This window comes from Drosophila tropicalis, unplaced genomic scaffold (assembly GCF_018151085.1).
Source record: "Drosophila tropicalis isolate 14030-0801.00 unplaced genomic scaffold, ASM1815108v1 contig_158, whole genome shotgun sequence".
Taxonomy (NCBI): Eukaryota; Metazoa; Arthropoda; class Insecta; order Diptera; family Drosophilidae; genus Drosophila; species Drosophila tropicalis.
This window is the reverse complement of record NW_027172602.1, coordinates 9,334,148-9,359,114: the sequence shown is the minus strand read 5'-3', so window position 1 is coordinate 9,359,114 and position 24,967 is coordinate 9,334,148. Positions and strand designations below refer to the sequence as shown.

The following is a 24,967-nucleotide window of genomic DNA, read 5'->3' as shown; positions in this document are numbered from 1 at the left end:
ATAAATAGAATGCTTAATTTATGAAATGCGAACGAATTCAAGCACAGACACTTAGAAGCGAGGCTTCACTTGAGTTAACAACTTAAAGGACAAATACTAGCAGGACAAGTTTCTCATGGACAGCTGTTTTGAGTTATTTCCCACTTGAACTCAGATTTCTAACTTTCGTGTTGCTCTGACCATTATCCTATATCCTTTTTATCAAATTTGGTTTCCAGCCTGTGTTTGTGCTAATGATAACAGGAAAGGAAAATTATTGTTCCATCTGCCCACCCCAAACCCTATTACAAGTAGATCAAATGGGACTTTTCTCTTTGGGGTCTCTTTTAGCTTTCTGTATTTTTTTTCTCCTTTTTTTCTGGCTAATCAATTGCCACCGTTGCTATTGCTGCTGGCCTACTTAGGATGCCAGTCCAAGGTGGCTTCGAAAAAAAAAAAGAAACACTGAAGAAGAAGAAAACTTGTCCCAAGCCACTCCATTTTTGGCGCGGCGCTCATCACGCAAAAGCCTACCCGGGCAGGGCCCCAGGGCTTGGGCTTGGGCTCAGTCGACTTGGCAAAATCAAGGTTAAGTATATGTATTTATGCGCATTTCTTATATAAGAATGTTTGCATACAGATAGACATACAGACAGACTGGCAGACTGCCTGACTGACTGACTGTCTGACTTTGCGACAGAATTAAGAAGTGAAAGAGAGGAGAGAGACAGATTGAGATAGGCATAGAGACCATTGGTTTGGCCCATGTCTTGTGCCTGTGTAACGACGACAGGAAATGTCAATCAATTAGCCGAACCTGGCCTAAGGCGAGGGTTCTGGCTTTTCGATTTACATAGTTGCGATTTTCCGACTGGATGAATAAAATGTTCAGTCGAAATCACACCAAAGAAGAATGTAAATTCAAATGCAAATAAGTAGTTTACTCATATCACTCATACGACATGTTGAGCGATTCATCTCCATTTAAAAATCATTGTGTTAAGTTGACCATTTAAACGCTTAGAGAGAAAGTTGCTTTAATTGTGCCTAATTGAGGATAAGCTCCATCAATTGTTTAACCATGTTAATACAATTTACAAACTGCAATGCCAATCTCTGTCCAATTCATATGTGAATGCAGCAACATGAGGTATTATGTATGGTGCAGCTGCTTTCTGCTTCTGCCACAAATCCCGAGTAGCATGTGTCCATTGTCTATTGTCTTATTCACTTTATCCAAGCCATTTCTCTCTCTTCTCCCCGAACTCGGGTTCGGTGAGGGCGACATGAGCCAAAGGGACGAGTTAGATCTATTGTTGTGTTTTTTCCTAGGTTTTTTTTGTGTTCGAGTCTGTGTTTGTATAATTGTTGCAACAATTGCGCCAAGACAAAGGCAGACAAAGACAGAGATAGAAATAGAGGTACAGAGACACAGGAGAGTTGTGTAGAGAAGAATGGAAAAAGGGAAAAGGGAAATACCAAAAACAAATAACCCAAAACTTATTATACTTATATACAGGGTGCTGGTTGGGGGATGCAGCTAGAACAATGGCAAATATTTTGTCAAAGCAAAAAAAAAAAAAAAAAAATGGAATATGTGTAATGGAATGCAATATATGAGATGGGCTTAGGAAGGAGACTGCTATGGATTTTCTCCTCTCCCTACCCCCTCAACCTCAACATGTGTGTAAACGCAATTAAATGAAATGTCACAAAAAATGACAAGCTGAATGGGGTCTCAGACTCAAAATATGATGATGACCACAAAATGATAGTGTCCAGATTCATGGATAAGTCTAAGTAATTAGCTCACTGTCTTTTCAGGATGCTGCTAACAGAGAGTCCGAAAGAAAGTGAGAGAGAGATAAATGTAGATAATAATTCCATTCATTAAGTTTTGAAAATTTAATCTCCCTTAAAAGAACTTATTTTAAATGGGAGAATATCTTTGAAATATTTGCAAAATTAGTTTCTCAAAACTTGATTCCAATTTTGAAAACAAATGTTTTTATTACTTTTACTGTTGCTGTGTGTGTTTGTTCTTGTTCCCTTTTTTTAATCTTCCTTTGGCTTGGGTTTCGTTGATTTTATAAAGAGCAAACACAGCAAATGACAGAAAAAGTTTATAAATTTTTGAATAGGCTCCTGTCACCCCACTCGAGCCACCATATCCCCACTGTTCCCCCTTCCTTTCGCACCGTTCATAACCCTCGGTTTGGGGGGTGGTGAAAGTAGACAAGGGAGGCGAAAAGGCGTAGGAGTAAAGTAAAGTAGAGTATAGAGTGGACTGATGGAATGAAAAGAGAAACGAGTTTCTGAGAGTTTCAGTTACATTTTCCTCGTTCCATCTCTCTCTCTCTCTCACTCGCTCTCTCTCATTCTTTATCTCGCTTTGGCTTATGCTTTCTCTTTGGTGGGATGCTGCCGGCTTCATTTTCTTGATGACACAATCTCATTAATAATGCGGCAACTCTATTAATATTTGAAGCCGAAACGCAGTTCACCGGAAATTAAATGTGAGTAAGTGAGAAGTGTGGGAAGTGACAGAGGCAGACAGAGTAGAAAGGTGGGTTAGAGAGTATGTACCGGTGGTTAGAACGACAGGGCGTTGCCGAAACCAAATTGCGGGGGAAAAAAGGTCAGTTTATCTCTCTTTTGCAGATACATATTATTGCAATCCATTTGGATAACGAACAAAACAATACAAAGAGACACTTGCCCTTGCTCACCGATGTCACTCAGGAACTCAGTGCCTTAGATTCTTGTTCCTACTGGCCGCCTACTGACTGCTGTAGTCACTGGCTCATGGCCTCATGGCCTCACGGCCCATGGCCTCATGTCATGTTAATTTTTATGACGTACTTTGAGTGAGCCATAAAATGCAAAAGGGAAACAGGAAAGACTTAGGCTTAGGCTCCATGTCTTGCATCAAATTTACATGCCGTCGCAGCCGTTGCCATCACTTCAATGTTTTGTTTTGTTTTGTACATTGTACAAATATCTGTGTGTTGTATGTATGTACATATGTATATGTTTGACAAAAAGAAGGTGAGCGTCATTCTGTGGTCGGTTTGGTCACTCGGCCAACGACATCAGCAACCTGTCACCAAAATCCAAAGTAGTTTCACTTCACTTTTGTCGCAATAAAGTCATAAACTCCTCCTTCTGGGTGTGTCTGCGTGTGTGTGTGTGTGTGTGTTTGTTTGTGGGCGTGCCAAGTATGTCAAGGGGTCTTATTTATTATAAATCCATAGTTGGAAATGTATTATAATATTCGCCACTGTCAGTCACTTTGCTTCGATCAGCAGAAACCATGAAACCAAACTTAACAAACTTTCGGTCAAATGCATTTTCACTTAACGAGAAAATCAAATTAGCCATTATCAGCATCAGATAGTTGCTTGCATATATATTTGGTTTGCTTTCTGGTTACTGGCACAACAAACAAGTTTGAATTTTGATGTTAATTAAGTCCATAATAAGCAACTTTCTTACCTGCCAGCCACAACAGCAAAAGCAAAAAGTTTGTTATTTTTTCTCAATTTTTTGCTGAACAGGGCCACTGGGCCAGCATCTGCTGCCATCGACTCCTTAGTTGCTGATGTTGTTCTGTTGCTGCCGTTGCTGTTGCTGTTGCTGTTGCTCAGGCAACGCATTAAAGTTGAGAAGAAATTTCATAAATGCCTGAGAGGCGGTGGTGCCGCTTGAAGTGCGCTTATAATAAGCACCAGCAGCAGCAACTGAACAGAACAACACCAACAATGCAGCCAGGATAAAGGACTTGTCGTGTTGGTGTTGCTTGAATTTTAATGAAATTAAAGATTACTGAGCTCGGGCAACATGCCGAACAAGGTTGGCAACGGCAGCAGCAACATAAGAAAACAGAATCAAGCGAAAGGGAAATGCATAAAGAAAAAGAGTAGATGGAGGTAAATTGCAGCATAAGAATGGTTGGCTTAAGAGTTAATAGCATGGAATCAGAAATATTTATATTTTTACACAAGGACACAAGGTTTTTTGCTTATTTCAATGTTTTTCCTCTTCAATAAGCAGTGAGTTAAGTTTGTTTTCAGTGCGAGGGCGAGTCAAAAGGTCATTCCGAATTCTCACTGCATATTAAGGTGCTCTTATATTGCAGGTTCAAGAGACCATCAGTAATGACAAGGAATAATTAAAAGCTTTGCTTTGCTGCAAAATGGTTGTCAAAGAAATAGAAAAGTCTCAATTAGGGCAAAAATTGTTGAATTTTCATTTTAAAACTAATCTTTGCTCTTAGCAGAGTTAAACCGAGCAACAACACTTTTAATTGCACACCCTTTTGTTGTCTCTCATATTAGCCAACCCTAAACTTACTTGTTTCTTTGCAGGCTTCTAATTTCCCTGGCATTTAGTAACTTTTGACTTTTAGTTTTTGTTGTCTTGTAATTAGCTTAATGCATTAGAGAAGGAGTTCCGATTACAAAATGTCTAAAATAACTGCACTCTCTCTCTCTCCTCTCGAGGGAGAGGGACTTTCTGGGTAATGGCTAAAACGGTTAACATAATTGGTAACCACCTACATAACTTAAAATAAACTAGATGCAATTGCATTCCTACTGTTGATTTGGTAAATCTCGAGGTAAAGGTAAAGGTGGAATGCTGTGCAATTATCCATTCTAATTGGCAGGCTATACAAACTAAATTCTTGTGCATGTTAATAGCAATCGATGTTCTGTGGACGTGGTTAGTCAGTTACTGATAACAGCAATAAGTAAATGGGCATAGGTCACATTGCGCATACGCATTGCTCTGATTCTGATTTCATAATTAATTAATCAAACATTACACATACTATTAAGCATAAATGCACAAATCAATATAAAAATGTAACGTTTCCTGTACGTATACGTAATATTTTATACAAATTTTGCATTTATATGTATGTATGAATGCAATCGGTTGTCACTTTTCATTTACTCATTACACAAACTCATTTAGCTGCATATATGTACCTAGCAACAATATTAAATATTTAAAATGAATAATAACAAATGACGTAATTAACTTATTCAACATATGTACTTTCAATCTCTGAATGTAAGTACATAAATTAAGTGGATTAAATTGTATAAATATCATTTTTAACCGAAAGACCAGACAGAATATATTCATGACAAGGCAGTTTAATGATCTTTGGGGGAAGTTTTGTTTAGCCTTTCGTAATAATAGTTTCGGTTAAGATGTTAATCGTTATTAGAATGGCATAGCTAAGTTTATTATATTTTGTATCTATTTTTACTTGCAGTGCCATATGTAACCGATAAGACTGGGTGAAATGGTCAAATTTGACGGCAACTTCAACTAATCGTCGTGTGAGTATGTTAGTCTTTTGGGTGTGAACGAGCGTCAGTGTGAGAGTGAGAGCATGATGAACGATCGGAGCCGGTGAGTTGCCGTCAAACAGCAGCAGCAGCCCAGTCCAGCGTAGCTTAATCCAGCCACTAAATCAAAGAAAAATTAACAAAATCGAACATCAATCCAAGTTGAAAACGCCACCGCCCCCGCCCCAACAGTAGCAGCAGGCCTTTCATAAGGACATTAGGCATCCATCATCTATCCATCAGTTGTCCAACTGCCAGTTCCCTTCCCATTGCCATCATCATCGGCATTGGCATTGGCATCGGCATCGCCATCGCCATCGGTATCGGCATCAACACGCCACTGTCAACGCAGGAAAGGACCTAGCTATTAGCAAGGAGAACGAAGCAAAGGCGGTGGAGGTGGTGCAGGTGGTGCAGGCGTGGCGAGGCAGACGTCAGAGCACAGTTTAGCGTGTAGGCGTCAAAATGCCTGGCGGACGACGTGGACTGGTTGCGCCGCAGAATACATTCCTTGAGAACATCATCCGGCGCTCCAATTCGCAGCGTGAGTACTGTAAAATTACCCAAACCTAAATCTAAACCGAATTCCAATCTAAATCTGAGTTCAAACTTTGAAATTTAACTGCCAATTACTGAGTGTGGAGAAAGTTTCCACTTTTTTTTCTCCCTGGCGATTGAAATGCATTTTCCGTTAAGTTGTCAGTGCGAACAGGAAACTTGGCAATCTAACTTCACACGCATGGCCAATGGTCAATGGCTATAAATGGCAATAACACACAGACACACACACACAGTTTGAAAATAGTTTGAAGGTGGTTTCCCACCCCTCCTTTCTCTCTTCAGCAGATGAAAATTCTCTTTCAATCTAAATTTCCATCGCTCTCTGACTCTTATGGTGTCTCAAAAGTTGTTTTCTATTTTCCATTCTGGTGAATCTGTCGACGAGATTGATAGGAAATGGCAAAATTATGGCCAACCACTACTCGACTGAGGCCTCAAAGCATTATAAATGTGAGTATGTGAGTGTGTGTGTGTGTGTGTGTATGAGTGTGGTTAGAGTGGAACTGAAGTGCCTGTTCGTTAGACCAGTCTGAACTAATCATACTAAAAACTAGCTGCCAATGACAACATGTTTACACACTTTAGGCTACCAATTTGTTTTCATTTAGATCCTCAGTATTGGCAACATGTCGTATGTGTAATGTTTTTGGTTTGACCTAGTGATAAACTAATAACTTAGTCCTTTTCTCTTAATGGATTTGGTGTATCTTTTACTTTAATGATTTAAATATTCAATTTTAATGGAAAATCAAAGGCAACAGATTCCACTACCACTTTCCCTTTTTGGCCAACTACTAAGTAATAGCCAAAAGATTTCTTCATATTCATGTGGCAGAAAAGCCTTATCAAAGTTGACTTCGTCTGGGAATCCATAGGTGGCAAAATAGTTCTCTCTCAGACTTCAGTTTTTCTTCTGCTTCAACTTGTCGTCGAAAGCGGATTACCCGACAGTCGAATGAGACGTAAAGCCTTTTTCTAAAAGGATTTTCCAGCCAAACGACATGAAAATCGTAGCAAAACTAAGCAACTGAGGATGCGTGTGCATTTGCGTGTGTGTGTGTGCTTAGAGCAAAAAGAAGCGAACAAAAAAATTAAACTTTTTGCTGCTATTTTTTTTTTTTTTTACAAGAAGATGGGCCGACCATCCGTCTGGCTACCGACTTGCTTCTAGAGGAAATGCGATTCAAAAGTGTAATGTGAAAAACATAATAATTAAGGAAATGCACACAGACAGGCTCGGGGCACAGGGCACCGAGATGAACGCGGATACGGATGCGAGAAGACGAGAAGACCTGAGTCGTTTAAAAGGCGAGAAAATTGCGTTCCCCTGATGGGCGGAATGGGAGTGCGGCAACGTCAAGTGATGTGTGCCAAAGGTTCATGCAATAGATTCAAATGTGATTTTCATGCCAAAAGCAAATAAAAAGAAACCCTGGAAAAAAAGTGGCAGGTGGAAAACTCGGACTTGATGGGACTTGAACAGGAACTGGGGCTCAGTCATGCCATTTGATTTGTTTACGCACTTCGAAACGAAAAGAACGAAGAAAAATGTTGTGTAAATCATGAAAAAATAACACTTTTATTGATTAGAACCTTTTACCTTGATAAGACTTTGTTACCCTTGCTTCATTTTTTTTTTTGGTAACAATTCAACAATTGAGACTGTTCCATTTAATGAAATCGAATACGGGATTTGTTGTGAAAAGGTATTTCATTTCAAAGAATTCGTATCATATCATATTCAAGTCGAAACTCCTATTTCCATTAAACCATTGCCCATTTTTTTGATTTGCATTTTCTTATGCTCGGCTTTTTGGTTCGAAAAACATTTGCATATTAAATCGCACCGTATGAGAAGCAAATATTAAATATACAGCATGCGTATAGATAAGTATATTGGATGAAGACTGGAAGTGGGAATGGAAGTGGGAATGGGGCATTAATCTCCAACATACGCCGAATGTTTGTCCGGTTTTCAATCATTTTGGCTAAGCAAAGTTCAACAAGAAAACAAAATGAATGAGAAAATAAAGAATGTTTGTTTTATCTTTTGCTCAATGAAATCATATTCCTCACTTCCTCTCTGCGCTCCTCTTCCGCGGATTAGTCTTGAACTTTTGATTCTGTTAGCTTGGAAATGCCAACGTTAACAAATTGGCCCGCTGTAAGCTTAAGGGCATAAAATAATATATATATATATAAAGTATATAGAGGAGGATAGGGCCTTTTAGCCGCCCCATTCCAATTTTAATTAGTTGACTTTATGCAAAGTCTTTAGCCCCATCCATATGGCCCATTCAGGACGGACCAGCCTATTGCTTCGATTTTTGGCAAATAGGCCAAAAATTGTGTTGCTGGTTTTGCTGTTTTTTGGTCGCAAACTCATTAAATGAAGCACACACACACACACAGACACACACACAAAACCCAAAGCCGAGAAAAAGAAACACCAGAAGAGTGCCAATGGCAAGCATTTTTCACTGGTTTATCTGGCGGCACACGCAGCGGCGTCCCATAGCCCCCAAACCCCCTATCAACTGCCCCTTCACCGCAATCCTTACCGCTAAAAAAATTACCAGAACCAAAGGTCCAACCATTTCACACACACACACAAAAGAGAAGCCGCCCTTTGCCCTTTTTTCTGTAGCTGCTGTTTGTTTGTTTGTTTTTTTGTTTGTTGTTGTGTTTGTCTCTTTTTCTTTTGGTTTACTTTTTGTTTTGTGTTTTTGTTGGCGTTTTTTGTCACTTTGGCGGTTTGCCTCGCACGTTTATCTCCGAGTGCACATGGCAGTTTTTCCCCCTATTCCCCTTGACTGCCTTTCTTGAGGCGCGGTGTTTGATCTTCGTCAGCAAGACTGAAACTGAGCACGAAATGAAATGGCCAATTGGCCATACTATTGTTTGGCTTTGAAGTTTGCCCAGAATGCTTTTTGCCCACTTTAAAAGCAATCCCTTGTGTGTGTGTGTGTGTACTTCTGAGTGTTGTGTTGTGTTTGTTTGTTGTCTCAGTTCTATTGACAATTGATTAGGCATAGGCCATGTGGGCAAAGTCAAACATTTGTACAATATTCTAGCCCCTTTTGACTGACTGAATAGGTCAACGTTTGAGTAGTTTTTGGGCAATTACTATGCAAACGAATAAATATATGCAAGACACTATGACAAAGAACTTTCTAACATTGCAGTGCTACGACGAATTTATACCCTATAATCTAAGCCACATTATGAAATGTTTATTTTTAGACTTTTTTTTTTTACATTTTCTTCACCCCTTATTAATAATGTGTATGGCATTATTTTGTTATTAAAGATCTTTTTCATCCAAATTTATACTTTTGTCTTACTAACCAACTTTTTTTACTCTTTATGCACCTAGTTTTTTGTTAGCTTTGTGGTAGGTGGTGATAATGGTTTGTTTTATTTGACTATATAGTATATTATATGTATTGATTGAATGAATGTCTGTATATATAAGTGACTTAACTTATTAGTAAACATTTCTAGAACAGATAGTTGACAATGATTTGCACTTTTTCCATTGCTTTACGAGCTTCAAAAACAAAGTCATTGAGAAAAATCTTTAAGATAAACTGAATAAATGACCAAAGTATTTCGTTTGATTGTGTGTTAACCTATGAGTGGTCCTTATTGAGTTCAATCTTAAAATATTCCGTTCAAATGCGTCACAATTTATTCGTGTAACCGTATAATTTGTTTACACTGGCGTAAGACAAATGTCTTTATTTCTCTATATGAGACACACAAGTTAATAGCTATTAGATGGGCTCACTATATAATATAAATTATTCAAATTACATTCATTATTTAAATGGTGAATGATTGTTAAAGTTTTTGCAATTAAAAAAGAGACATTTTTAGATACTTTGTTCAAAATATGATCAACAACTAATAAGTAGAAAAGAAAGAAGTACGTCAGAATGTATATCGCATATTTCTTTTCCCGCCAACTTCTCTTCGGTTACTCTCTCTCTCTCTCTCCCTCTGTTTCTTTCTTTATCTTCTTACCACTTGTCCACTGTGTTTCCATTGTGTTGCATTGAATATGCGCGTCGAATTAACCATAAATATTTAAAATGGACATGCAACAAGCAACAGCAACAGCAGCAAATTATTGGACGATGGGGCGAGTGAGACAGGTGGAGCAGAGAGAGGTCTATAATATATGTGACTTTGTGTGTGTGTGTGTGTGTATGTGTGTGGTGCATGCAACTGTTAACAATTGCAATTACAGGCCCTTTTGCCCTTTTGCTCTATTTATTGATTTCATTTTTCATTGTTTGTTTGTTTTTGCAGTTGGTTTGTGTAAATTACCATTTGGCTAAGGGCGCCATAGTGGCGCACATCGTGCGAGAGATTGAGACAGACAGACGAGAGCGAGGAAGAAGGCGAACACGCGAATGAGAGGGGAGAAAGGAGTTTACCATTACATTTATCGATTTTCTCTCTTACTGTTCTACCTCTTTCTCTTTCTCGTTCCTTTTATTTTATTTTGCTTTGCTTTGCTTTGCTTGCGTTTTTAGTTTGCGACACTTAACATTTGTTGTTGTTGTTGTTTTTTTTTGCGTCTTTGACCCGTTTTTCTTTGTGTTTTGTTTATTTTTCCCTTGGCTTTTCTTTTTCATGTTGTTGTAGTTGTTGTTTTTGGTGGCCGGAAATGCGCGTGTTTGCTAATGTTGTTGTTGCTGGCTTTTTCGGTTAAGTTGGGGTCTCTGACTGGGGGTTAGGTGCGGTGCAGTTGGCTGGTGTTTAAGCCACTTGAAAAGCCGAACGAGAAGGTCAACGAATAATAATAATCCATGCTCCCGCCGCACTCTGTTATTCTTTCAGTCTTTCTTTCCTTCGGTTTTTCCTACTTTCTTGCTTTTTGTTATTTTCTTGTGACTCAACTGAAACGACATTGGACATGGACGAAACGAGCCGAGCCTATCGTCAGTCAGTCAGTCAGTCAGTCAGCCAGCCAGCCAGCCAGGCAGCCAGCCAGCCAGGCAGCCAGGCTGGCAAGCTGGCAGTCAAGAGCATGAAGCGAAGTGTAGTGAAGCGAAGCTAACCGAACCGAGCTGAACCGAACCGAAATGGCCACCTCCAACAATTTCATGTCTTTCGCGGTGAAAGAGGCATTCATCATACGCCATGTTGGCCATTATTATCCACCATACACAGACCCGAGCGAAATACATTTCTCTTGAAAACAGAACAAATAATTTTTTATTCTTCACCAAAATGTATATATATATATATATATATATACATATATCATAATTCGAGTCGATTCCTTAATAAATGAGTCTTGATGACTTAGTCAATTCGTCCATCATTAGTTTTAAATTCATTTAGCTTTCAAACCGATACAGGACCATGTAGTCCATTGGACTAGATTTTTGCTTGATTTGCAAAATGAAATTTGTTGAATAGTGCCACAAATCGAGTTTGGGTAGCCAAGCAGAACTGAAATTTACGCTAACATTTTTCTACTTAAAAAAAAACGGCAATGGCTAAAGAGTCACGAAATCAAAATTAGGGTCCATAAAAATGGCTTTCCTCTCACTTGATTTCACATCATTAGTAGCCATATGGGTACTATATATGGCAAGTCGATGTAGGTAGGGATACTTTCTTTTGCCTGCTGCTTTGACCTTTGCCCGCCCATTCGCTTCAGTGGCTTTCCCTTTTCGTTTCCACCATTCCTGTGGAAGGTTACGCTGGCTTTCATTTCAAAATCAAAACAGAGACCTTCTCAATGCCAATGTCGCCGGAGCAGCACCAGGTGTGACATTTATCTACCCCCGCCTTAACCTTAACTTGTTTAATTTATAAGCGTTTCATTTTCAAGCTCGAATTCGAGACCTTTAAAGGGGTTTCCCGTCAATCATAATTGCCACTCTAAATAATAAGGCTGTGCAACGATTTCTCAACATTATCGACATGTGACCAAAATACCCTGCGCTGTAATTAGATGGAAGGCAAGTGAGGAGGGCCAAACGACACTTAGCATTAATAAAAAGGCCATTTAAGATGTGCCCGGCCAATGGCCAACATGATTATGTTGTCTGTCCTGTCCTGTCAAACATTAGCACCAATTGTGTGTGTATGTGTGGGATTTTGTGGGGAAATATGGGTAGGTGGAGACGGACGGAGAGGTGGGAGGGCGTACCTGATGCCCCCTTGTCCAAGACCATGTCTTGCCCCTGGTCAGTCAAATTGGATTAAGTTGTTTTTCCTGCCTTTGCTACTGTATTCTGTTGTGTGTATCTGTGTGTATATATATATATATATATATATTTGTGTATGTGTGTGTTTCAATGTTTACGGAAAAGGTGGGGTAATAATGGGGATGAATTGGAGGGGAGAATGTCAGGTGTTTGCCCGTCAACCGGGTTCAAAACGCAAACATACATATATACGCACAGCAAGGTCATGTTAAATGTATATACATATATATAGATATATATGTTTATCTGTGTATGTGTGTGCTGCTGTGGTTAATGATGGCCGTAATCCCAGATAGATCCCCCCATCAAATATAGTATATATTCTATATACATACATATGTGGTAAAAACCAAACTGGGCGAAAGCATTATCATTTTGTGGTCAAAAGTAGTTTTACTATGGATTATCATATTGGATATTTATGGCTCTGCCTCGATATATATCAAATACATAATTTATTTCTCTCACATGTAGGTCGCCCATTTCTGTGTCTCTTTCTTTCTATGATTGAATTAGCGTATCATTATAATGTAAAAATGTCAAATTGAAACTCAAGTGAATTAGTGGAAAATAGATAAAATATCACTTTCGATTACAGATATATACACACCGATTTGCTTTGATCTAGTTCAACTTTTATTGTACATTTATGGTCTAACTCGATATTTCTTTATGTATTTTGTCTGTCTTTTTTTTTATCAAAATCTAAGCTTAATGTATTTACAATCGATCTCATTGTAGTTTTGCGTGCTAACCATCAACCATATTTCACTGTCGGTGGCCAAAACCTTAAAATACACCCATACACACACACACACACAGACACGCACACACACACTCACTTATAAATAGACACTTAGTTGCTTCCAACCATCACCTCGTTTTGGCTCACTGTTGGGGCAATTTGGCTAAAGTGTAGTATACTTTTTGGGGCACCCTGGCTAGCACGCAACAAACACAAGAGTTTGCCCAAAACAGAATGCAAAATAGCAACCACAGACACATAGACCACTACATATACATATACGCCCACCCACACACACATACACACACACACACATATACATATATCCACATGTAAGTGAAACTAAAACTCGCGCCTTGCACTTCGCAACTAGCCACCGAAAAAAAAAAATCTAGAAATGAAAAGTTTGAAGCTTTCAGTTACAGTTACTGTTGTTGTTTGAAGAAAGTTTGCGCAATCAACTTTTTCGTTTAGTTTTTTTTTTTGCTTTTTAGTTATCAGCACACACACACACACACATACACACACGCATACATTCATATGCACATAGTGAAAAGAGGAAATGACGACAACGACAACGAAAGAAACTTTAATGTGCCATCAGCGAAAGCAAAAGCTGCGAATCGTGGCGCCGACTACTCTGCCACTTATATATGTATGCGTGCGTGTGTGTGTGTGAGTTTGGGTTTTGCTGGCGGGTTGACCAATTTGTTTTTTACTGGTTGCCAAGCGTCATCAGCCTCGACGACTGTCGCCCAGCCGCCAAAAGTCTTCAAAAAGAGCAAAAAAGGCAACAACAAAAAAATAGAAACGCTGAGACAGCAAAAATGATAATAAAATAAATATTTCGTGTGCGTGTGTGAAGGAATTTTCTTTGAATACAACGAATATACGAAACCAAAAGTGGTAATGGAGATATAAATGTGAAAATCGGGCCTTAAGTTATTTAAGCAGCCCGACCTTGAAGTTCACGTCAACAAATTAGTCATCGGATGTTGAAGAAAAATTGTAAAGTCTACATTCATTTCAAGCATAGAACTTGAGATTTCAAAGTGATTTCATTTTGTTCAGGGGCAAAAACCAAATTTCCAATTGTTATTAACATTTTCGTATACCATAATTAAGTTTTACTTTCCTTTCTAATGCTCTTTCTATTAATTGGTGTTTGCTTGCCTCTCTCTTTAATATCTAATTATAAAAAGTCACTTACTTTTTTGTCGGTTCGGTTCGCGGTTACACTTAATTATGTAAATTTCCGCACACACACTCACACACATACACAAATGAAAACGCCAACTCATGGATAGTAAATACAAAGAGGGTGTAGGGGGTGGGGGTCGGAATTGAGTGGCAAGTTTATTATGAATGCCTCTTGCGCGACAACAACAGCAACAAGAGGTGAAAAACTTTTACTGCAATTCTTTTTAAGCATGCCCCAAGGAGTCGTACATATGTACGTGGTAAGACCTAATCAACATGGTAACACACACCCACACACACTCACACCACTTTTGGAACATATACACTTGCTGTGCATTTTCCACCTGACGCTATGGCTAATGTAATTAAATCGCAATGCTGACAAGCCGTACCCAATTTTCATTCCTTTCTCCTTCATATTCCACCTTTACTCATTTTTTTTATTTCATCCTTTTTTGGACAATAAAATTTGTGCACTCGACAAGGTCTAAGCCAGAGAGAGAGAGAGAAACGAAAATGGATGGAGAAAAACCGCGACTAAATGACATGGCCAGCTGGCAATCTGTGGCCTAATCGCAGTAACCGAGCAGAAGGCGGAGTAGATGCAAAGGCCGTCGGTCTCTTGGCTCTCACTAATGTCATAACTCACTACAATACTAACGTGTGACTCTCTGTGTGTGTGTGTGGAAGGAAAAATGGTTAAGTGTATTTGCGGCAAGTTTGAAACAAAAGCAACAAACGTACAAGTTGGAAAATGCAAAACCACAAAAAAATAATGACACAAAATGGCTTTAAGAGGCAAAAATAAAAAAAAAGGCGGAGGAAGGGACAAGAGGACCAAGAGGAGGAGGCCTTGCCACGACTAGGCCCATGGCCGAAACCCTCTGCACAGTGGGACCAACGATTTAGCAAAGTGTTTTGCTTATTACAAAGTTTTGCAAAATATTTCAACCAAAATTTTATTTGTCTTTAAAAAAAAACTACAAGAAAAAAACATTTGCCAACCACTGTGACTTGCTCATGCGGAAATGAATGTTTTTGAAAATTGCAGCCACATTTGCATGAGCCTGTGTGTGTGTGTGTGTGTGGGTGTGAGTGTGGGTGTATTTAGTTAATGGACTAGTTTTGTTATATCCTGCCGAGGGTCCGAACTACCAAGAACGTTGCCTTGAAGCTGCCTCCCGTCCACACAAAACGTCAGGGGTACATAGACAGGGAGAGAGAGAGAGAAAGAGAGAGGAAGAAACCCGGTGTGGGATATAAAAACACAAATCCACTTAGGAAGGACTCTTATTTCGGAGGGGGAGCGGTTGGTTGGTCTTAGCCTACTGCCTAGCTTGCGGTCAAAAGAGCTTACAAAAATCCAAATCAATCAACGACAAGGTCCGAGTCCGAACTTTTTGGCCTAAAACTTACAACTGTAAATGCCTCACGGCTAATTGGTCAAACTGAAGAAATACCGAGGGGTACATGAGTTGCTAGAGAGGCATAGGAGGCGTTCTGATGGACATCATCAATCATCCACAAACACGACCGCCAGCGTTGTCGCCCATTTTCAATTCTCGTTGACATTTCCCATCGAATTGTCACCCAAAATGAAAAGCCAAAGAAATAAAATCAAATAAAAGACGCCCTTAAACGAAATACGGCAACTTGAGAAAGCGAGAAAGGGACAACTTCGAATGTTTTGGGTTGCAGTTTCAAAAATTAATGATTAAATTATTGTCTCACTTTGTGACTCGTTAATTAAAATGTCTTTTGTTATTATAGTCTCTAGCCCCCACCTCCTCACTGTCCCCCTCGCTATTGTCTCTACCTCTCTTTTCCTTTATCTTCTATATTTTTCCATTTTTTTTTGGCGTTCAAATCAAAATCTCATTAATTAGCCTGTCGCATTTTTTATACCCGCTTCATTTTACGTTGTCTGCGATGTTTTTTTTTCGCTGCCTTTTGGTTTTCTTTTCCTTTTATTACGGCCATTGGGCAGCCTTTTTTCGCTCAGTTCATTTGTTTGAGGGAGGTTCGCACGGACAAGGTCTGTTGGCGTCAGAAGAGAGAAGAGAGTGAGGTGTGGGAGAGGAGCAGGGGCAAAGATTGTTTATGTTGACATTTATAATACATAATTTATTTGTCGGACTCATAAATAATTATATGGTATAAGAGCCGCAAATAACCCAGAACAAAACAAAAAGAAGAAAAAAATCAACATTTAAATAATTCTGTGATTATTTTTTTCTTGTTCATTTAAATCCTTTTTCAGCATTGTTTATTAGCCATAATTAATAGATAACGAGATATATTTTTATTAGCCTATCCTTCAAAATCTGACAACTATATCAAATGATATAATACATATATTTAGTTTTGGATGGCCCAATAAAAGTTTCATTCATTTGTTTAATGATTGATTGTCGAAAATGGTTGAGGCTGGGTTGATAAATGATTTCGTTCGCCTCTAGTATTGAGAGGCTCTCTCTTTCACTCTCTATTCAAATGCCGTATCTATCCATTTAACTGCCAGCTGAACAAACTAATTCCCTTAACGGATAAGCTTATAGCAAAAAAAAAAAAAAAAAAACCCCTCCACTTCAATTCAACAAGAACATTGTGAGCAAGCAAATGGCCAAGGTAAATTGCGAAACTTTGCAACGCGAAATGCCACTGAACGCCAGTTAGTTTAATAGGGCAAATAGACTCCAATGGGAATAAATAGACAGAGACAGAGACTGAGAGAGAGCGCGAGAGAGAGAGAGAGAGAGAGAGAAAGTCAGACATAGAGATAGAGATTGAAGATTGGTTAAGACCTTCTCTCATTGACCTGTAGTCAAGTTTATTGTTTAATCACTATTTCTACTTCACGTGTGTACCCTTTCCACGACTTTCAAATTCTCTTAGTTGGTATGGATTATACAAATGAAAATTGCATTGATTTTAGCTGTGGCATATATGTATCCAATGTCGCCGCTCTTGATTACTTTATCTTATATCCATCTAAAACGACATGGAAAAAGCAGAAAAAAGTAACACTCATACGCAGAGCGTAACGAGATAGCATGCCCTAGACCACGCCCCCCAACCAAGTGCCCATCAACCGCATCAACCTCCTTTCCTCTAGCGTTATTTCAACTCCTGCCCCACTCTGTCCCTCTTTCTCTTTCTCTGAAACAGTCACGGTAACTGTTGACACTACAAAGTAGCAAAAGCTGTTGTTGTCCTTGTTACTGTCGCGTGCATATACATATACATATACATATGTATATGTGTGTATGTACACATATATGAATTTTCCCATTTTCCCATTTTCCCAGCGGAGAATGTGCATGTGCATATTTTTATACATATTCATTGCCCCAGCCAACATGGGTGCAGCTATAGAAGAGCATGATGGGAGAGAGTTTCAATTTTGAGAAATTTAAAAGAAATACATACATATATTTATGCTAAGTTGATAACCTTTATTTTATTCATAAGAGAATTACTTTCATATAAAAACTGAATATAAAAGTTTTGTCTTTTGTGTCTTTAATGTGATTTAAACTCTATCCATGTTTATGTTTTACTCTCATACTCCATATTCCTTTGCCATATATAAATGTCAGTCAATGGCATGCCCATGCCCAGATAATGTGCATGTCAATATGGGTTAGTGTGCACACACACATACAGGAGGATACAGATACACACACACACACCCACTCATTTGCATATACACTAAGGATGGTTGGTTCTTCTACTAAAACTATATATAATGGCAATATACATACAAAAAAAAAAAAACAAAACAAGAGTATAGAAGCAAAAAAAAAACGGCGACAACAATAATAACAACGTCAACTTTCCAGTGTGTTGCATGTCAAAATATTACAACTTTGCGTTTTCATTTCGTGTGGCTCTAGGTATCCTTGTGTGTGCCACATCCCTTAGCCAAAGATATATTTTGCAATGGCATTTAAACATCTAGTTTGCTCTCTAAGCCAAGACCTCTCTAAATCATTGTCAACAAAAAAAAAAAAGAACCATTCAAGTTCTGATTACAAATAAATCATTAGGAAATTCCGAAAATCTCTTCTAAACTCAATATTTGTTTCATAAAAAACAACTTGCTAAGATTTTCTCATATATCCAATGTTGGCAATGAACATGAACAAATGTTTTAGCCGTTGGCCATAAAAAATACTTTTGCCTTTTTTTGTGATATCATCCGTTGTCTACATAGAGCAACATTGTTAGTATCCTTTACATCCTTTGACATACCAATACAAACATAAACAGAAAGAGCAAAAAAAAAAAGGAACGAATCAATGGCCCACAATGGGTAAAAGGCAAATAAATGGCAAACAACAAGTCAGAGTCAAAACAGCCAAATAGTCTGGCTTAAGTGAGTCGATGCCATGTCCATGTCCATGCGATGCCAGCGAGTGGTTTACACATGTTACCTTACCTTACCATACCTTACCGTACATGCCTGACTCCGAATTGGCTTATATAACATGGCAACAACAACCGCTATTAGTCAACTAACTGGCTGACTGACGGCTGACTGGCTGGAAGGATAAAGTGTAATGGATAAAGAGTAAAGGGTAAATGAGTAGATGGATACATGGATAGATGGATGGATGGAAGGGTGCACTGCGTCGGGCCAAAATAAAACGATTTTTATTATGAATGACAACATTTGAAATATTCCAATTACGCGCAAATATTTTGACTTGCGATCAAATTGACTGAAACTTGTCAACTTGCCACTTAAAAAAACAAAAACAAGAGGACTAACTTCGTATGTATTTAGGTATCTATATAGGGATATGTACCCATATACATAGAAGAAGTCTACTTATTCTCCATTCTATACAAAATAAATATGGCTATGCTAATTGTAAATTTCATATATTTTCGTATAAATTGATTAATGAATTATATTTCTTTTCGATTTCTTTGCAGCGGACAGCTCGTTTCTATTGGCAAATGCACAAATCGTTGACTTTCCCATTGTGTACTGCAATGAGTCCTTCTGCAAGATCAGTGGCTATAATCGAGCCGAGGTCATGCAGAAGTCGTGCAGGTATGTGTACGTATTGCCGATTTATTTTCACTCCGCTCAATTGCTGTTTCTATTTGCTGTTGTTGCTCCACTTATTCGTCCAGTGGCTGTCTCTCTCCCTCTCTTTCTCTATACATATCAGAGTTGTGCCTTTGAGCATTAGCATTACTTTTTTTCAATGCTAATGAAAAAGTAATGCTAATGCTGAAGGGCGCAACTCTGATACATATTTATATATATCTCTTTCTCTCGCGTTGCTGCTACCTATCTTGCTCTATCTTCAATACATTATAATACCCTTTAGCCCACTACATAGAATCTAAATCATAATCATGCAAGCCAACATATTGTAAATTTTGTGATGTTATATTAAACTAAGCAGTTCAGATCCATGTAGACAAGTCAAGTGGGTGGTGGTGGAACAGATCTCTGCGTGACATGCATAATCATGTTGCTGTTGTTGAAACAGTTCACATAACTTACTATTTGTTGCCTACTTTTCAGCTGCCTACCTGCCTGCCTACATACATATGTACATACATACATCAATTTGTTTAAGTTTTGTTTTATTTTTGACTTGCTGGACCTTTCTTTTTATCATCTGCATGCCTGCCGTCCATTTTCATTAACAACTTTTGACAATCGGTAAAGTTGAAAAATGCATTAAGTCGACAATGGGTTTTTAATGGTCCCAACCAATTGCCTTGTGCATACTGTTGGCTGTTGTTTGTTGGCTATATTAAACAATGAACTGCCCCTGGGAGATGGATAAGCCGTTAAGCAGATAAACAACATCATTCCAACCATCATGAGAAAAGAGAACTGCTGTAGAACCTCTCCTCTTATAGATCAAGGAGAGGAGAGGAGATGAGATAGAATGCGTATACATGCTGTAAAATTTCTTCCTTAATGCTTCTTGACAACAACAAGAGCCAAAAAAATTGTTTTTTCCTCAACATTGAGACAAAGGTCGATTGAATAACTTTACTATATATGATAAATAGACAGAAACAGAGATACAAAAAGGACCTAGATCAATGTAGACTGCCATGCCAAGACAATAGCAGCCAAAGCCATTCAATTGACAAGCACCATGTTCTTTTACACACACACAGTTCTTGCAATCGTATTGAACTGTTGAATCGTATATACATATCAGCAAACCCATAATAGAAATTGGAAGATAATTGCGTATTATCTAAATCAATATTGCTTAACTTTACACAGCATGTTAACTAAATAAATAAAACGAAATATGAAAGCATAGAAGACCTCGACCGAGGCATACCACCACGTTCGACGTCCTTTTCCCCATTCCCCGTTCATTCCTGACCTCATAAATCAACAACAAGCGTCCCAAAAGCCCACGTATCCAATGAATCTCTAGTGAATTGTTTGTAATTTGCAGGCCAAAAAATTTGCCACAGTGGCTAAGTAAACAAAAAGGAAAAAAACAGAAAAGGACACAAGAACCTCACTAACATTGCCTCAAGCCGAACGATTAATACCCTTCCCTGCCTCCTGCATACCATTCATGTGATTGAAACGAGTAGTTGCCACTGAAATCAGATGCACATATGAAGGGGTCCCAAGTGCATCCCATTTGCCCAATGCTCTAACTTAGCTTAGTTACTCGTTTATCCTATGAACGGTAGGTGCAAAAAAACGAAACATCTCTCCATTTCCCCACTGTGTGGGGCCGCTGGTGCTGATGGTGCCTGACCGAAGTTTTTAATGGCAATCTAGCGCTTAGCAAGGGATACATTCTCATTCCCTCTTTGCTTCCTGGCCGCCTCACTGTCGTGTGAGTGAGTTGCACTTTGACCTACTTTGTTGTCGCTATTCTTGCTGATGTCGGGGTCGCGGACCAGGCAAACAAAAAAAACACACACACACAGAGACAAAGGTCGACCGAAAAATGGAATCACTTTTTACCAAACCTTACCGCAATTTCATTTTTTTTTTTTTTGCTTTTCGCTTTGTTGTTTTAGCGCAAAGTTTCAGCATTTTTAGCGGCAGTTTGCTTGGCGCCTTCAACAGGAGCCACGATTTCTTGTTTGCACTGTAACCCGATTTTATGGCAGTAGTTCTTTCTACTCATGAGATTTGAAAATTAAACAGAGTACTTTTTAAGTCGCTGAAATGAAATTACCTAAAAATTTTATAAGCCACACGAAATGACAGTCTTTGTGTCTTGACCTTTTCAATAAAATGCATTGCCTATTTAGCATCCTTTGATGTCAAATTTTATTAACCCTTTCCCCTTAGCTGGGATACATAAGGCTAATGCCATCATTCTCTATCGTATGTGGCTACTGTGGTCAGCCATTCTGTCTATTATCGAAGTCAAAGGCCATCGTTGAAAATTTTCGTTTCAAAGAGGTAGCCCAATTGATTTATCAGCTTCAATGTGGGCTACCTGAACTAAAAAGTTGATAGTCAAAAGTTTGGCCATGGGAAATTTCACTTTCATTTGCATGTGTATGTTTGCCCCCCTCTTCGTTCATCTTTCTCCTTCACATACATATCATTTTCCATAAAAGTTTAAAAGTAACTTCATAAAGTAAGAAAAAAAAAAAAAAAAATCAATTTCGAAATTATTGAAAATTAAAGTTAAGACACACACACACTGATACCTACATATAGACACACACACACAAACATACTAAACCTAGCCTTAGATAGGCCAGCAGATCAGGTAAGGATGCTGCTTACCATGGAAAACCAAAAAACCATCACTAGGCGACTTAAGTTTTCTTCCCTTTCATGTATATGCAATATTTGATTTGTATTTTTCTCTTTTTTTGTTTTGTTCGTCTTGTCAGCATGTTCTGTGGAAACTTTAGGTATATGTGTTGGCCATAAAATTAATAATCTCATCTTTCATTCTGTTCATTATTTCGTCTATATACCAAACTGAATTGAAACCCTTCAGATGCGGCTTCATGTACGGCGAGCTGACAGACAAAGAGACGGTGGGACGGCTGGAGTATACACTGGAAAATCAGCAACAGGATCAATTTGAAATTCTCCTTTACAAAAAGAATAGTGAGTATCTAGTTTCAATTTTGATTTAAGCTTTAAAATGCGTTTTACCCCAATATCCAGCAACTAGTAGTAAGCTAGGTCCCTTATCAGATGCTAGAGCAATTATCAAGCGATTCGAAAACAATCAATCTAAATCGAATTAACACCAATCGAGTATCAATTTACAGATTTGCAATGTGGCTGCGCCCTATCGCAGTTTGGCAAGGCACAAACTCAAGGTATTACAATTGACCCCGCCCCAAAAAAACAAACGAAAAAAAAAACCTTGTCGGTACGCCCAAACAAAAAAGTAGCCCCCGGCTATAGCATCAATTTTATTATTATTATTTTTTTTTTGGCACAGTGTTTCTTTCCTGTTGCATGTGGCAAGATGTAAAAAAACAATTCAAGATATATGTATATAAATAGAAACAATATGGAAATGGAAATGAAAAAGGCCATTAAATAATAATAAATCAATAGCCAGCTTATACGTATTATTATTCTAAACACGAGGGCCAGTCGATGGAAAACATTCTTGAGTGCAATTCAATTACTAGTAAGCGTCAGTTTTTCGTAGAGAATGTCATTATTTACCTTACTGCCAACCCTCGTTGGGTTGGATGCTAAAGTTTTAGCATCAAGTTGAAAGTTCTTTGGAATATATTTTAAATCCTTTCATTTCCTTTTTGATCCTATGCAAACACAGAGACACGCGCACACACCTACACGCATCTGTGATAAATATTCAAATGAAATAAATAACTAACAAAAAACAAAAAAAAATCAAAAGGAAAATCAAAAAGAAAATCCCAAGACTAACCTTATAAATTTGTTTGCTTTCGACAATGTGTGTGCTGCTTGGAAATCTATAATTTATCGAGACTTTCAAGATTCTCGACAACATTTTCTAGCAATTTCAATATGATATGTGAAAAATTTCCTAAATTTCCAAAACCTTTGGCAAACAAAGTTGTAAACTATTTTCGATTATAAACACATTTGTACGTTTTTCAATCAAGAGCTATCGATTCATCAATCTGTTGATTCAATGACCCATTGAAATGTTGCCAAAAATGAAAGAAAAAAAAAAAACGGAGATGAAAACTGTTTGCCATTTGAAAAACAAAAGAAGGGCACATTTACATTTCTGTTTCTAGAATAACAAATAAACCAACTAAAATTTTAACTCGATGAATACAGTGAGTAAAACTGTTCTTGGTAAACCAATTTAAGTTGCAAGTAAGCGCAACAAAAACAAAAAGGATGAAAAAAAACATGAGAGGAAAAATATCACCTTTCCATCATTTTAGGTTTTCATTTGATTACTTTGTCCTCAACTCGCACACACAAAAAAATGGAAAGGAAAATGGGACGTTGTGTTTGTGTGTTTCTGGTGAAATCGCCGATAGGCAATCAATTGGTTTGCCAAGAAGGTTATGATGAACGACAGCAAAAAAGGAAAAAAAACACAAAGAAGGAACGCAGAAAAAAATAAAAGAAAAGGAAGAGGAAGAGGAGAAACGAATACTGAGCAAATTGAATATGCTGACAGGTGTCTCTGGTGGCCATTTGGACTGAACTTGGTGGGACTGGTTCTTTCTGTTCGTTTCGTTTGTCTGTCGCTCTGTCTGTGGGTTTTGTGTAACAGCTGGCGAATTTTTGGATGTTACTATTTTTGGCCTTGGTCCAACAACATTTGAGCTCTCAATTAGCGTGTTTTCTGTTCGAGTTCGCTGAAGGTGTGGTAAGGGGCGGTGAAAAACTACATGAAACAATCGGAAACGGAAATGTGGAATATTTGCGCATTAAATTAGAGAGTAATTATAATCATCTTGATATGCAATTAGTGTTGATTTTGATTGCATTGGCGCACATTGAAGGTATTACAGGATGTGGATGTGTGTTTTGCAATCTGGCAGTCAGATACACACACACACAGAGACACACACACACACCCACATACACATGAACGAACAATTTTTCCTCAATTGTGTTGTTTGAATCAGCAACCAGCACGTTTGCCATATCAATAATAGTTCGTTGCAATATCTATTTGTGTTTGCGTCTATGTGTGTGTGTGAGTGTGGGTGTTCTGACCTGATTTTAGCTTTTTTCTTAATACCCTCGCGAAAATGGGATGTCTAGTGGAATATAATATTTTTTGACTTCATAAATATGACATTAATCAACTTACCAAACTTAAGATCAAGTAAGATCATCTAAATTGAGCTTTCATAGTTCATTTAATGATACTAATATAAAAGAAGGTTATACAAAACTTCGGCATGATCGATTTTAGTCTGTTGATTCACCTATTCAGTCACTTGTTTGAGTTGTATGAATTTCTTTTTGCCATTTTTTGTAGAAACCCCGCTATGGCTTCTATTGCAAGTGGCGCCCATACGCAACGAAAGGGATTTGGTTGTGTTATTTCTGTTGACATTTCGAGATATAACGGCCTTGAAGCAGCCCATCGACAGCGAGGATACGAAAGGTGGTGAGTTCAAATCATTCAAAATAATCAATCTTCTGAATTCTGCAATCTCTCTTAATGTCTCAATGTGTACACAACTACATGTACATACACATAAGTACATATGCATAACCATGTATATATGAATGTGTATACAACATAATATGTACCTATGTATATATCGTATTGCATCTTCAAAATTGAATGAAAAATATCTACTATGAATTGGAAACACTAATACAACACAACACAACACTTACAGCTGGAGCTAAAATGTCATTTCCCAACACTATATTTATCTATCTAACTCCTTTACTCCCTACCTCTACCTTTTCTATCTTCTCTAAT

At 38.1% G+C, this 24,967-nt stretch overlaps 1 protein-coding gene across 11 annotated transcripts in view; it reads left to right on the top strand.

Annotated features, from left to right (window-relative positions):
• The window catches only part of eag (ether a go-go), a 49,738-nt gene that overhangs the window by 6,485 nt on the left and 18,286 nt on the right, over positions 1–24,967 (top strand). For 5 of the 11 annotated variants that reach the window (XM_068298088.1, XM_068298081.1, XM_068298143.1 and 2 more), the window contains exons 3-7: positions 5,264–5,883; positions 19,017–19,143; positions 22,052–22,164; positions 22,332–22,382; positions 24,512–24,643. In XM_068298088.1, the coding sequence (XP_068154189.1) occupies positions 5,805–5,883; positions 19,017–19,143; positions 22,052–22,164; positions 22,332–22,382; positions 24,512–24,643 (502 nt within the window). In that variant the 5' untranslated portion in view covers positions 5,264–5,804. The remainder of the gene's footprint in view (positions 1–5,263; positions 5,884–19,016; positions 19,144–22,051; positions 22,165–22,331; positions 22,383–24,511; positions 24,644–24,967) is intronic. The other 6 variants (XM_068298118.1, XM_068298135.1, XM_068298163.1 and 3 more) reach the window with 3 other exon arrangements.